This window comes from Bufo gargarizans, chromosome 2 (assembly GCF_014858855.1).
Source record: "Bufo gargarizans isolate SCDJY-AF-19 chromosome 2, ASM1485885v1, whole genome shotgun sequence".
NCBI classification, from domain to species: Eukaryota; Metazoa; Chordata; class Amphibia; order Anura; family Bufonidae; genus Bufo; species Bufo gargarizans.
Window position 1 is genome coordinate 511,104,898 of NC_058081.1, and position 15,329 is coordinate 511,120,226.

At 44.0% G+C, this 15,329-nt stretch overlaps 1 protein-coding gene across 1 annotated transcript in view; it reads left to right on the top strand.

Annotated features, from left to right (window-relative positions):
* The window catches only part of TIGAR (TP53 induced glycolysis regulatory phosphatase), a 35,739-nt gene that overhangs the window by 11,711 nt on the left and 8,699 nt on the right, over window positions 1-15,329 (top strand). The window contains exons 2-5 of the mRNA XM_044277944.1: window positions 6,188-6,225; window positions 10,495-10,616; window positions 11,804-11,881; window positions 13,005-13,115. Of these exons, the coding sequence (XP_044133879.1) occupies window positions 6,188-6,225; window positions 10,495-10,616; window positions 11,804-11,881; window positions 13,005-13,115 (349 nt within the window). The remainder of the gene's footprint in view (window positions 1-6,187; window positions 6,226-10,494; window positions 10,617-11,803; window positions 11,882-13,004; window positions 13,116-15,329) is intronic.

A 15,329-nucleotide genomic window follows, 5' to 3' on the forward strand; every position in this document is an offset into this window, starting at 1 on the left:
GCACTCATACAGGCACTCACTACATACATGGACGCACTCATACAGGCACTCACTACATACATGGACGCACTCATACAGGCACTCACTACATACATGGACGCACTCATACAGGCACTCACCACATACATGGACAGACTCACATACGCACTCACCACATATATGGACATATATACTGTGTAATATATACACACACACACATTACATACACATGAACTTACAAGTAGTTATACACCTATTTCTACAGACAGGCACTATTTCTACAGACAGACACTTACCTTTCCTGTAGACAGCTGATGTCTGGTCCTCACAGGCAGCCTGGAGAAGTAGGTGCCATCACCCCTCTGTGCCATCCAGTGACAGCAGTAGTAGGTTTTAGCAGGGACCAGTCTCCCTCCATAGTCCCACTCCCAGTCCCTCCTCCCCACAGCAGGACAGGTAACAACCCCCCCCCCCCCCCATTTAATAAAACATGAAAAACATGAAAAAAATTGTTTAAACAAAATACTAAATATGAGCGGAGGGGGTTGTAGATTAGATATATGATAGATAGATAGATGGAGTCATGCATGCTGATTACTGCAGTCTGCACAGTCCTGCTTGTACATACACACCTCATATCTCAGCAGGAGTGTGAACCATAGGAATCTAATAGAGCAGTTTCACGTTACGTCATTCCTGTCATGTGACGTCTGCCGGAAGTCGAGCTGCTTTGTGATAGGAGCTTTACAATTCAAGTTAGTAGGCGGGAAATGGTGTGTGCACGGTGATGACAATGCCGGGGACGGGCGGAGGACAGCTGTAGGGCTCACACTGTGTCATTACTAGGTGAGATCATGGCATTGCTGAGGAGTGGGGGCCACTAAGCGCCCAGTGTAGTGGGCGGGGCGCGGGCGGTCCAACATGAGGTAGGCCGGCGGATGCGGTGGAGGGGGCCGGAACGGGGGCGTAGCGGAGGCGGAGCCAGGCTGGCACCAGCGCCGCCCGCAGACTGCAGTGCAGGAAAGGAATGAATTTCCCCGCCCCCTCCACCGCCTGAGTCCTCCCACCCAGTCCCTCTAGTTAGTAGGAGGCGGACTCAGGCGGTGGAGGGGGCGGGGAAATTCATTCCTTTCCTGCACTGCAGTCTGCGGGCGGCGCTGGTGCCAGCCTGGCTCCGCCTCCGCTACGCCCCCGTTCCGGCCCCCTCCACCGCATCCGCCGGCCTACCTCATGTTGGACCGCTACACTGGGCAGGCGGTCGGCCCCCTGGCTGCCTGTGAGTGCTGTGATGTATAAAAAAAAAAAAATGATGCGGTCCGGACGGGCGGGCCCCTAGTGGCGTAGGGCCCCATAGCCACTGCTATGGTTGCTATGGCGATCCCTACGCCACTGGTCAGGAGAGTTGGCAGGCCAATTGAGTACAGTAATACCATGGTCAGTAAACCATTTGCCAGTGGTTTTGGCACTGTGAGCAGGTGCCAGGTCGTGCTGAAAAATGAAATCTTCATCTCCATAAAGCTTTTCAGCAGATGGAAGCATGAAGTGCTCCAAAATCTCCTGATAGCTAGCTGCATTGACCCTGCCCTTGATAAAACACAGTGGACCAACACCAGCAGCTGACATGGCACCCCAGACCATCACTGACTGTGGGTACTTGACACTGGACTTCAGGCATTTTGGCATCTCCCCTCCCCAGTCTTCCTCCAGACTCTGGCACCTTGATTTCCGAATGACATGCAAAATTTGCTTTCATCCGAAAAAAGTACTTTGGACCACTGAGCAACAGTCCAGTGCTGCTTCTCTGTAGCACAGGTCAGGCGCTTCTGCCGCTGTTTCTGGTTCAAAAGTGGCTTGACCTGGGGAATCCGGCACCTGTAGCCCATTTCCTGCACACGCCTGTACACGGTGGCTCTGGATGTTTCTACTCCAGACTCGGTCCACTGCTTCCACAGGTCCCCCCAAGGTCTGGAATCGGTCCTTCTCCACAATCTTCCTCGGGGTCCGGTCACCTCTTCTCGTTGTGCAGCGTTTTCTGCCACACTTTTTACTTCCCACAGACTTCCCAATGAGGTGCCTTGATACAGCACTCTGGGAACAGCCTATGCGTTCAGAAATTTCTTTCTGTGTCTTACCCTCTTGCTTGAGGGTGTCAATGATGGCCTTCTGGACAGCAGTCAGGTCGGCAGTCTTACCCATGATTGCGGTTTTGAGTAATGAACAAGGCTGGGAGTTTTTAAAAGCCTCAGGAATCTTTTGCAGGTGTTTAGCATTAATTAGTTGATTCAGATGATTAGGTTAATAGCTCGTTTAGAGAACCTTTTCATGATATGCTAATTTTTTTAGATAGGAATTTTGGGTTTTCATGAGCTGTATGCCAAAATCATCAATATTAAAACAATAAAAGGCTTGAACTACTTCAGCTGTATGTAATGAATCTAAAATATATGAAAGTCTAATGTTTATCAGTACATTACAGAAAATAATTAACTTTATCACAATAGGCTAATTTTTTGAGAAGGACCTGTGTATATAAAATTCTATGCATTTCACTTTTTTTTCACATTTTATTATGTTGTAGCCTTGTGCTAAAATAAAAAAAATGAAGTTTTTACCATAAATCTGTGCTCAATACCCCATAATGAGAAAGTGAAGACAGAATTTTCAAAGTTTATGAGAAGGAAAAACAAAAATCTGGTACTGACATAAATATTCAGGACTTAGTTGAAGAACCTTTGGCAGCAATTACAGCCTCCAGTATTCTTAGGTTTGATACCACAAGGTTTGTAATCCTGGATTTAAGGCTTTTCTGCCATTCTCCTCTGCAGATCTACTCTCTCAGGTTGGATGGGGACCATGAGTAGACAGCCATTTTTAGGTCTCTCCAGAAATGTTCGATTGGGTTTAAGTCAGGGGTATGGTATATTTTACCCAGAAATGTTGTCTTGCCTACAGTAGTCGTCATGTATACCAACTGGACTCAATAATAGAAATAGTACCCACCCAGAGGTTCCCCCTAATGCCGCGCAACTAGAAATGTTGTTCTCATCTGCTTTTCTCTGATTAAGGGCTTTTATCCTGAAAGAACTAGTTGCAGGTGTGAGGCTAGCTGAGCTATTTTTAATTTTGCTACATAAGCATGTTTAAAAGGCAGGCAGTGTAAAAATAATGCAGCGCTCATATTGCTGCTGTGCTCTCCTTACCCTAAGTTCACACCTGAGCATTTTACAGCGCGTTCCTACGCGCTGTAAACCGCTCAACAAGGAGAAACCAATGCTTCCCTATGGGAATGGTTCTCACCTGGGAGTTTTACAGCACGTACGATCGCGCTGTAAAACGCCCGATGCTCAAACAAGTTCTTGAGCTTTTTTGGGGCGTTTTGTCACGCGTTCCCGTACATAGATATTCGGGAACGCACGACAATGTGTGTTCGCCTGTCTCTGTATGCGCGATTGTAAACGCCGGTACAATCGCTCATACAGAGCGCTCCTTTCAGAACGCTCAGGTGTGAACCCAGGGTTACTGTTTACCTACTTGCTCTGCAGCAGCAAGTAGGTGTTATTATATAGCTCTTTCCTATTCATCTGAGTATACATAATCTGTATAGCAAAAAAAGAGAACACATTTAGCAATTTTATTTCACCATTTTGGATCAACATCAGATGAACCAGAGAGACCTCTAAAGTAACATTCAACTGAAAGTAAGAGAAGAGAATGACAGCATCCCACAAAACGTATACATGTCTCAATGAAACATGCAAGAAAGTTCTCTTTCTAGAAGGACAAGAAAAAAAGACTGCCTCAAGAGAAACTTTTCTTACTTGATTTGCTTTGTTGGGTTCTCTTTGGGGTGCTCTTTACCATTAGGGAGACTAAAAAAAATATGCATGAGTATTGTATGCCAGGCGACACTACTCTTGGCTTATAGGAAGAGTATATCGCTAATCGTGATCAGGATAGGTCATCAATATCAGATTGACAGGGTCCAAAACCTGGCGCCCCTGCAGATCAGATGGTTGAAGAGAAGGCCATGCTCTGTGCAAGTACAGCCTTCCCTTCATTGTTTACCTGCTCACTGTTGACATCACAGCGGTGAGCAGGTGTAATTCACTTCTATGGGACGACTCGATCCAATACACTTGAATAGGAACGAGCGGTCCCATTGTAGGATGGCTTGTAATTAAACCTGCTTACCGTTGCGATGTCGATAAAGGGAAGACTGCGCTCGCAGAGTGCGGCCTTCTCTTCAATCAGCTGATCAGCGGGGCTGCCCGGTTTCGGACGCCCACTGATCTGATATTGATGAGCTATCCTGAGGATAGGTAATCAATATTAGAATCCTAGAAAACCCCTTTAACAAAATTTGGGGTGCTTTTTTTTTCCTGTTAACGCTTGTGAAAATTAAAAATTGTGAACTTATGCAACATTTTATTGGAAGAAATCAACATTTTTTATTTCCATAGCCAAGTGTTTCTAAAGTCAATGAAATGCCTGTGGGGTCAAAGTGTTTAGTACACCCCTCAATAAATTGCTTGAGGGGTGTAGATTCCAAAATGGGGTCACTTTTTAGGGGCTTCTGCTGTAGGGGTACCTTAGAGTGCCTTCAAATGTGACATGGTACCCAAAAACCATTTAAGCAAAATCTGGCCTTCAAAAACCATATGGTACTCCTTTCCTTCTGAGCCCTGCCATGTGCCCATACTGCAGTTTACGACTATATATTAGTGTTTCTGTAAACTGCAGAATCAGGGTAATAAATATTGGGGTTTGTTTGGCTGTTAACCCTTGCTGCCTCACAGGAAAAAAAATGGATTAAAATGTAAAACCTGCAAAGTGAAATTTTGCCCCCATTTTCCTTTAATGCATGTAAAGGTTTATTTTTTATTTTTTTATTAATCTTTTATTATCAGTTATACAAAATCGGACCGTCCAAAAGGTCCATTACAATAATTATCCATGTGTTCTAATTTTACCCCAAATAACCCCCCACCTGGTTGAAGAGAAAGAGAGAGAGGGAGAATTTCTCTCCCTTTTCCCTAAGGCTGGGTTCAGACCTGAGCGTTTTACAGCGCGTTCCTACGCGCTGTAAATGCTCAACAGGCAAGAACCAATGATTCCCTATGGGAATGGGTCTCACCTGAGCGTTTTACAGCGCGTAGGATCGCGCTGTAAAACGCCTGACGCCCCAAGAAGTACAGGAGCTTTTTTGGGGCGTCTTGTCGCGCGTTCCCGTACATAGACTTCAGCGGGAATGCGCGACAATGGGCGTTTGCTTGTCTCTGTATGCACGATTGCAAACGCCCGTACAATCGCGCATACAGAGCGTACGTTCAAGTACGCTCAGGTCTGAACCCAGCGTTAGAGAGAGGAAAAAAAAAAAGTCAAACACTGTGGCCCTGGTTCAACCAATTCTTCCATATTATATCCATTTTTTTCATCTCTATCCCAATATCTCTCCGACGCCTGTTCCTGCATGTAAAGGGTTAAAAAAAAAGCTTGTAAAATTAGTTTTGAATAACTTGAGTGGTGTAGTTTTTAAAATGAAATAATTTATGGGTGGTTTCTACTACGGTAAGCCCCACAAAGTGCTCCGATGCTCATCTCAGAGGGGCTGCCTGGGTGAAGAAGGGGATATGTCAGATATGCAGCACACATACACATAAATACACTGTATACATGGCACACATGCATAAATACACCATATATACACTTCACACACATACCACCCAACTAAGGAGCTAAACTATCAGCAGTGTGAAGCAATGGAACCGAACATTTCCAGCTGCCCTGCCACCGCCAGAGCAGCAGAACGCGGGCCTCAGCCGGCTACACAGTTCTCCGATCCAGTTGTGATTTTAACAACTGCATCTGGAGATCTGGAGGGAGCTGGCGGAATCCTATGCCTGGCTCAGGGTAGTGAGATGTGTCCTGATATCAGCAGGACATGTGACCCTAACCACGCCCCTTTTCTTACCAATGACGCATGTGTGTCCTACATTACAAGGCCCGAATGCAAGACGTTACCAACAGCAAGTGAGGGTAAAAACGGATTTGTCACAGGGCACTAGGGTGGTCAGTTTTGATATATTGGGCACTATACATTTATATTAGCACAACCCCTGTAATGATATTTTTCTGGAAATAACCACTTTAATAACAGCTTTTGATATCACACTACTAATATATTTTCTCTTCTTGTCTTACTGTTCAGTGGGGAGACGCGATACAACAAAGAAAAATTACTTCAAGGTAGGAAACAAAATTCATTTATTCTGTGATTTAAAGGGGCATTAACCTCTTGTTGGCATTGCTTGCTTACTATGGAATTACATTATCAGCAGTTCCCTGATAAAAAACTTGTTGCCACAATGGCTTCCTGCATGGGCAGTAGCTATCAGGGTGATAGTGAAGCAGCAGTGCATTCCCACTATGGCTGCCCACAAGGTACTGGCCTGAGTTGCCAGCCGTCCAGAAATTTCTGGACAGTCCGTGAAAAATAATCAACTTTTTTCCTCTGTCCGTGAAGAAAAAACAGATGTCTGTGGTTTTTCTGAGGCTGGAGGTACTTGGCTAGATTATTTTGATGGTAATTATCATCGTTTTACAGCTCACAGTAAATGCTGGTAATAAGTTCTTTGAGTTTTTGGAGCTACAGACATAGCTTACTTATATATTACTTTATAATTATTATGGTTTTCCAATTTGTCCGTAAAAAAATGTTGGCTGTCCATGATTTTGTGTTAAGTTGTCAAGAAAAAGTCTGGTTGGCAACCCTGGTACTGGCGTTGTCTCAGGACAGATAAGTGATTGTCACCAATGTCTAATCTGCTGTGGCCCCCGCCCCGCAGATGTAGCAGAGCTAGGAAATCAATGTGCCATGTTGGCTATTGCTTGGTCCACTTGACTTTCTTTGGAGGCCTGGTCGACCATGGGGCTTCCTGTCATGTGTTCCTCTCTCAACTCTCCCTGGATGTCAGTCATAATGGAGTTTGAAAATTAGAAATCCTCCTCAAAAATAATAGAGACATTGGGATCTGATTTATAATTTTGTTGTGGTTTCCCCTTACCAGGGGCACCCCATTGACATGGTGCTTCCAGTGCTAATGTGACTACAGTCTTAGCCCTTTAAGAAAACTAATAGGCCCAACCAGTCCTAATAAAGGGTCCAAAATATATGAAGAACTTATTGTAGCCCAGTAAATCTAGTTATATGGAAGTGTGTTATATATTAGTTTATTAAATAAAGTCCCTTTTAGGAATCCTCGGGATATTATTAGTAATGACACATCTATGGTCTATTCAGACCCTAAATTCCCTGTAGGGGTCCCTAACTGAAAATAAAAATATTTCTTTATTGGTTATTATTTTAAAATAAATGAACCAAACAACTATAGAAAACTATTAAAATTATCAGTGTCTGATGGAGGGTACAATTGGAGTGTATGAATGTATTTGCCTTTGTCACATGTAGCCACTGTGGGGTGCAGTGCCTCCCATTCATTTGTATGGGGTATAACTGCACTTGCAAGCCTCTGCTAATACTTTGTTTGTGCATTCATACAATGTGATGGCAGATTGGGCGCACTATTAAGATCCTTTTATCGTTCGGCCTTTATATTCAGGCTGGAGTGTACAGTGAAACAATGTTGCTAGGTTTGTGTGTACTTTTGAAGCTGCCACTAGTCTGCTCAATTCACTTGTCTCTAGGCTACACTCTACACTTTTGTGCTACTGACTGCTCTATTTCATCCATAGAAGTCACTGTTCGCGCTGAACCGCTCATGTGGCATACTCAATTCCACTCCTCAATGTCTGGTGCTGTCTCTGCAGCGTACTCTTTTTATACTAGTCCCTAACATTTCAGGCACTGTTTAAAATACAGGACGTCATACCACCCCTCCCGACATGTTTCGCCACGCTCGGTGGCTTCGTCAGGGGATGTGGGATAAGGTCCACATCCCCTGACGAAGCCACCGAGCGTGGCGAAACATGTCGGGAGGGGTGGTATGACGTCCTGTATTTTAAACAGTGCCTAAAATGTTAGGGACTAGTATAAAAAGAGTACGCTGCAGAGACAGCACCAGACATTGAGGAGTGGAATTGAGCATGCCACATGAGCGGTTCAGCGCGAACAGTGACTTCTATGGATGAAATAGAGCAGTCAGTAGCACAAAAGTGTAGAGTGTAGCCTAGAGACAAGTGAATTGAGCAGACTAGTGGCAGCTTCAAAAGTACACACAAACCTAGCAACATTGTTTCACTGTTGTCCAGCCTGAATATAAAGGCCGAACGATAAAAGGATCTTAATAGGAGCGCCCAATCTGCCATCACATTGTATGAATGCACAAACAAAGTATTAGCAGAGGCTTGCAAGTGCAGTTATACCCCATACAAATGAATGGGAGGCACTGCACCCCACAGTGGCTACATGTGACAAAGGCAAATACATTCATACACTCCAATTGTACCCTCCATCAGACACTGATAATTTTAATAGTTTTCTATAGTTGTTTGGTTCATTTATTTTAAAATAATAACCAATAAAGAAATATTTTTATTTTCAGTTAGGGACCCCTACAGGGAATTTAGGGTCTGAATAGACCATAGATGTGTCGTGTTATATATTACGATCCACCTCCATGAATTACTCAGCTGTATTATTATAAGCGTTACTAATATTATAATAATGCTCTTCTGAGAATACTCCTGGTGGAGTCTGATCTCTGAGGAAGGTCAGACTTGTGTGGCACCAGGATTTGTGCCTTCTGATGCATGAGTGTCATTGCAATTAGCTGTCAGCGAAGCAACAAGACTGGGACAAATAGTATTGAACAGTTAGCCTGGTTTTAAAAATACATGACCCCGTTTACTTACTGAAAGAAGACCTGTCCCCTCTCCTGACATGTCTATTTTAGTAACTACTTGCACTTCCCATGTAATAACAATTCTGGAGCATCTATTCGTATGACTCTATGTTGTGCCATTCCTCTATTATTCTTGCCAAAAGTTGTGAATAAATTCCTAGCAGACTGCGATGACGGTCCAGCTAGGCGTTACCAGTTGGAGGGGTGGGTGTCTTTGCAGAGTTTGACACTGGCAGCACTGATTGCATAGTATCAGACTGTTCAGAGACCCCCCCAACTGGTAACATCCATCTGGACCTTCATTACAGTCTGCTAGCAATTGATTCATAAATTCTAGCAGGAATAATAAAAGAATGGTACAACACAGAGTCTAAAGAATAGATGCTCCAGAATTGGAGGGGTTGTTGCACTAGAATATAATATTCTCCATTAGCTAGGACAGAGAGATTCCATACTTTACTTGGTTGGTCATTCACTTGAACAGTGGACATGTAATAATATATAGCAGTTAATTGCCACGGTCTACAGACACCAGAGCCACAACAATTCTCTGAATGTTGGGCTTGCTTCCCTTTCAAGTGTGGTTGTCTTTGTGAGACAAACCCCGTTAACTTGCTTTTTCGTAATAGGTGTTGTCCTCTCAGATCATGTCTGTCTGCAGAGTACAGGTAAACCGCATACAGATTCTGAGAAGGAACCAGCCGAACGTCTACTGTCTCTTTGGTTGTGAACAGAGAAGAAAATGACACACAGCTTAGCGCAAAATTAGTATTAGGGTACTTTCACACTTGCGTAAAATTTTTCTGGTATTGCGTTCCGTCCTAGGGGCTGAATACTGGGAAAAAAACTGATCAGTTTTAGGAGAGAAATCCGTTCAGTATGCATCAGGGTGTCTTCAGTTCAGTCCCTTTTACGGTATTTGGACGGAGAAAAAAACGCAGCATGCTGCATTTTTCTCTTCGGCCAAAAATCCTGAACACTTGCCGGAATTTTTTTCCATTGGAACGTATTAGTGCCGGATCCGGCATTAAAATTGCCGCACTGACGGATCCGGTCTGTGCATGCGCAGACCTTTAAAAATGTAAAAGATAAATAAATACTTGATCAGTTTTTCCGGGTGACACCGGAGAGACAATCCGTCTCTCTGGTGTCACCCGGAAAAACTGATCAAGTATTTATTTACCTTTTACATTTTTAAAGGTCTGCGCATGCACAGACCGGATCCGTCAGTGCGGCAATTTTAATGCCGGATCCGGCACTGCAAAGCATTTGTGAGACGGATCCGCATCAGGATCCATCTACAAATGCTTTCCGTTTGCATGCAGATTTCCGAAATCCAACAGCGCAAGTGTGAAAGTGCAGTATCCTTATTCAACCTTGGAGTTATTCAACCGTTTAGGTAGATTTTTAACATTGGATCCTGTTGTAACCCGACCTATGACATATAGGTGAACTGCAGATTGTGTTCCTCAGGTCCACGCTTTAGCTTTTATATAAAGGCGCTATCTCAGCATCTCTGCTCGGCGTTATCTCGCTGGGTTGGGCTGAGATCTTTCGTATGTGTGAATATTAGCCGCTTATGGACTGTCGACCTCAGACGCCATATACAATGTGGATTCTCTCTAATACATGACTGAATATCATTTTTGCACAGGCCAAGGCATAGATGAGCCGCTTTCTGAAATGGGGTTCATGCAGGCGGAAGCTGCTGGCAGATATCTGAGCGATGTAAGGTTCACACATGTATTCTCCAGTGACCTGATTCGTGCAAAGCAGGTAAGTGTTCTTCCATACTGTACATACAAGTCCGCTTCTGTCAGATATGAAAGTTCTTTGACCTGTTAAAATTTGTATTCATGTCCTTCGGGGGCAGTATTACAGTAACTACTCCTCTTGTGGCAATGGTATTCTGTCTATTAAATCTATCCCAAAGCTGGCCATACATTTGAGATAACTGTCAGCCAAACTCTGCTGATCCTTCCATACATATGCATGCTCGGCTCAGCTGAGCATGCACATGTACTGGATGGGAAGAGGGGAGAAAGCTGCAGCCCATCTGTGGCAAAGGCTTATCTCCTGAAAACAAAAGGATCAGGCAGTTGAAATCCAAGCTGTCGAATTCTTATCCCTGACATCAGCAGTCAGGGTAGAGTCGGGAGGCCCCATACACATACTGTAGGATTGTTGGCCGAACCTAACAAAATTGGCCTGCATAGATCTAAACTACATAGCCAACCAGCAAATTTGTACCTCTGAAACTGTCTGACCTGTTACATGTGCGCTTGGCAGATGAAGACATCTGTGTTGGTCCCATGTTCATATGTGCCCAGATTCCTGAGAAAAATGATGTTTTATTATATGCAAATGAGCTTTTAGGAGCAACAGGGGCGTTGCCGTTACACCTAGAGGCTCAGCTCACTCTGCAACTGCACTTTAATTTACAGGGCCAGGTGTCATGATGCTTTCACTGCCTGGCCCTGTCAATCAAAGTGCATAGGGTACGGCAGAGCAACAACAACACCCCCATTGCTCCTAGAGGCTCATTAATAAAACATTATTTTTTTATTTATTTTTTAGCAGTACGGGCACATATGGCCCATATAAAAGAATAGAACAGATCCTTGTGTATTCTGGTGCGTCACCTCTTCCACCACCACTTCTACTCCCTCTTCTTGATAACCTACAGATAGTGCAGATAGGAGCAGAGGGAATTCTGCAGGAACAGACTACACAACGCTTGTTTGCGCCACCCATGGAGGCTCATAGGTCTGCATAGGAGCTGTAGACACAAAGATTGCTTTATTTTGAATGCATTCAAACCATTGGTGGGGAATGTGTCCCCTTTTATATTAATGTTCATTTGATCGAATATATAATTAGTAATCTCCTAATAAACATACCATGCAGATTGTATAAAAATATCATAAAAGAATTAAATGAATAAATCTTATCTTTCTCTGTAGACTGCTTGTACCATCATGAAGAACAATAAGCTGAGTGACGGGATTAAAATAAACTATGATGCCAGGCTGCGAGAGAGGGTAAGTGCTAAGACATAAGTATTCACCGATAGACTGGTAGTAATTGGCCAGATCGGTACTGGCACTGGTGCTAGCACTAGGCTCCCTGGTCTGAATCCAACTTAGGGCCGTATTGGCATTGCATTTGTGTGCATTTCTGTGAGTTAGCTAATTCCCTCCAAACTCCAAAAAGTGTCTGGTTGCAAAATTGGCCTAATTAGGATGGCCAGATACCCGGCTTTGGGCCGGACAGTCTGCTTTCCTGGCACCCTGTCCTCCATCCAGCGCAGGGCCTGGGCAGAGACTGGCATGTTCTCCTTTCCAGTGGCTCCACACTCAGACAGCCGCATTGCATTGTCTGAGCGTGAGCTTCAGCCACAAGCTGACGGACTGATGCTTCTCTCTCCTCCAGTCAGTGAGTAGAGCCGGCCAACATGTCACTCCGGGCCCTGCGCAGCTCACCTTAAGGTCTTCACGTCTTTTTTTATTTTATTTTATTTTATTTGTTTACTGAGAAGGGGTGTGGTGTGCAGTGTTCTCCTTTTTGGTTTGAAGAAAGTGGCCAACCTACGTCTAATATGTATGTTTGGTGTAGGAAAAGTAGATGTCTATGAAGACAGGTAGAACTGCAGTAACATAGTGTGGTCAGTAGGGGGAGCTCCAGCTACTATTTTTTATTGGTTTAGATAAAATATAAAGTTTTTGCAGAAACTGTGAATTTCCCAGTAGTCCTGCATATTGTCTGAATAGTCCACCAGGTAGTAATATTAATTTAGGTGATTGCTTGGTGGAGGCGAGGCATTTATGATGGTATATAGTGGAATTCCTATAATACAGCTATCCATAATATAGAAAATCTGGTAACCCAGCACTTGTACTCAGCATAGATCTGTGACAGAATGCAGAATTTTACCAGAAGCAATATATTGAGCAGGGAGAACCAATTAGAAAATGCATCTATTTAAAAGACAAAGTTACAATAGCAGATTCAGTGTACTTGTCCATGTTGGTCTGCTAATACAGAATATTTGGTAATCTGGCACCTCTTGGATTACATGGATTTTTACTGTGTGAGGTCTTGCTCCTGAATTTTACTTGTTTCACAGTAAGACGCAATCCATTCTAATAAAATGTTATGTTGTAGAAGTATGGCATTGCAGAGGGGCAACCTCTCAGCGAGCTGAAGACCATGGCAAAGAAATCGGGAGAGCAGTGTCCTTCATACACTCCCCCTGGAGGGGAAACCCTGGAGCAGGTAAATTGTCTGAGTGCACATGCCCCTCCACCTGCTGTAAATTATAAGAATATTTTCACATGACTATATGAAAGCTTGAAGCCACCGGTCACTGATGAATCCAGGTACATTGCACTTTATAATACACACCTGCTGCAGAACCTCTTTATGATAAGACAGAGATACCTGTCTGCTATTGGTAGATATGCAATGATTTCATACTTTTCATAAAGAAATTCTGAAGCAGTTGAGGTGTGTATTACGAGGTTCTGCAGAGGCTGAGGTGTGCATAGTGATATACAACAGTATCAAGTGTGACTAGTGATGTTCTGCTTCAGCTGTCGTGTATTAATACTCTGCAGAAGTTGGGGTGTTTATTTTGATGTTCTGCAGCAGCTGGGGCATAGAACTTTGTAATACAGACTGCAGCTGCTAAAGAACCTCTTTATAAGGAGACAGGAAGTACTACATGTAAATCAGTAGTCGGCACAAGAAAAGAAACTTCCTACAACAGACGAGATAAGCAACGCCTATATAGCGCCACTCATCTCTGTACAATAGTCAGGCTATGACTCTGGCGATTTGTGGTCATGTGATGGTTACTGTTAAATTATGAGTTACGGCAATGGTGGTGCAATTTCACAGATGCAAGGAAATTGTGGCATTTACAAGAACCCAGATAAAGTTCTTCAGGCCCCTTGACACTGCTCGATGTGTTGGCAGATTATTGCTAACAAGCGTTTGAACGAACGCTTGTTAGCGATAAGGCTACTTTCACACTGGCGTTTTGGCTTTCCGTTTGTGAGATCCGTTCCGCTTTGGAGGCGGACACCAAAATGCTGCTTGCAGCGTTTTGGTGTCCGCCTGACGAAACTGAGCCAAACGGATCCGTTCTGAAACACAATGTAAGTCAATGGGGACGGATCCGTTTTCTATGACACAATAGAAATCTGATCCGTCCTTCATTGACTTTCTATAGTGTTCATGACAGATCCATCTTGGCTATGTTGAAGATAATACAAACGGATCCATTCTGAACGGATGAAGACGTTTGTATTATCTGAACAGATCCGTCTGTGCAGATTCATGACTGATCCGCACCAAACGCGAGTATGAAAGTAGCCTATTCTGCCGGTATCAAGGTGCCGCTAATTACCCAATGATCGAACGAAACGCATGTTCGTCCGGTAATAGAATCATTGGTGCGATCACCTACAGTAAATCTTTGTTTGCGAGCATCAGATTGTGCTGTCTAAACAGCCTCTGCTGCCCGCAAATAATAATTCTGTATGGAGAAGAGCAATGGCATTAGCGATCGCTCCTCCCCATACTATGGAGGAGATCGATTCATGTAAATGTGGTGGTCTCCCTCATTAATAAGCAGAAGATTGCTTTTTGTCATAAAGCAACACTTAATTCCTGACAGTAGTCAGCCTCATCTGTTAGTGTCAAGGGGCCTTAAGTAACTTTTTTTCATCTAGTAGTGGGAGGGGGGCACCATCCTTCCTACAAATCAGCATCCATACATTGCCAGCCATTGATCAATAGAAATGGCTTGGTGCCATTTTTTTTTTCTTGTGAAAACTCCTGCCACTGCTTCACCTTCTGGACCAAGTAACAGTTTTTATTGATACCATTTTAGAGTGTGTGTGACTTTTTGATCACATTTTAAAAATGGCGAATCCGGGGGGTGATTTAAATTCTTATATATTTTTTTCTTCTTTTAGCTTATACTGTAGTTCAGTATAAGCTCCATTTGCGGATATTCTATGTTTGCCTGCCACCTGCAGGCCTCCATAGGAACTGCAGCCCTAATATGCTGGGTCTCTTCAGAGAGACTCGGCGCATTAGAACAAAGGACTGGCTTCCCTGATCACCTCACAGTGGAGCCAGTCCTAACCCGGAAACGGCTGCTTCAAGGTTTTCTGCCATTTAGATGCCGTGGTCACCCTTGACCCAGCAGGGTTAAATGCCTGCGCTCTGCATTATTGGTGGCCGCTGGCCTCTGCTGTTTGAAGCAGCACAGACTTGCCGGCTATGGCGCCCGCTGCTTTTGCGAATAGGTTCAGGGCAAGTACTCTGTATAGACAGGTAGGGTTACATCAGCAATGCCCCCTCCCCTTGCATAGGGATAACAAGGGAAATTGATACACTACTGTGTCTATACGCTGAACTACCCAGCGACTATACCAAGGTACCCGACCTGACATTCTGAACCCTAACCCACATTGGGCT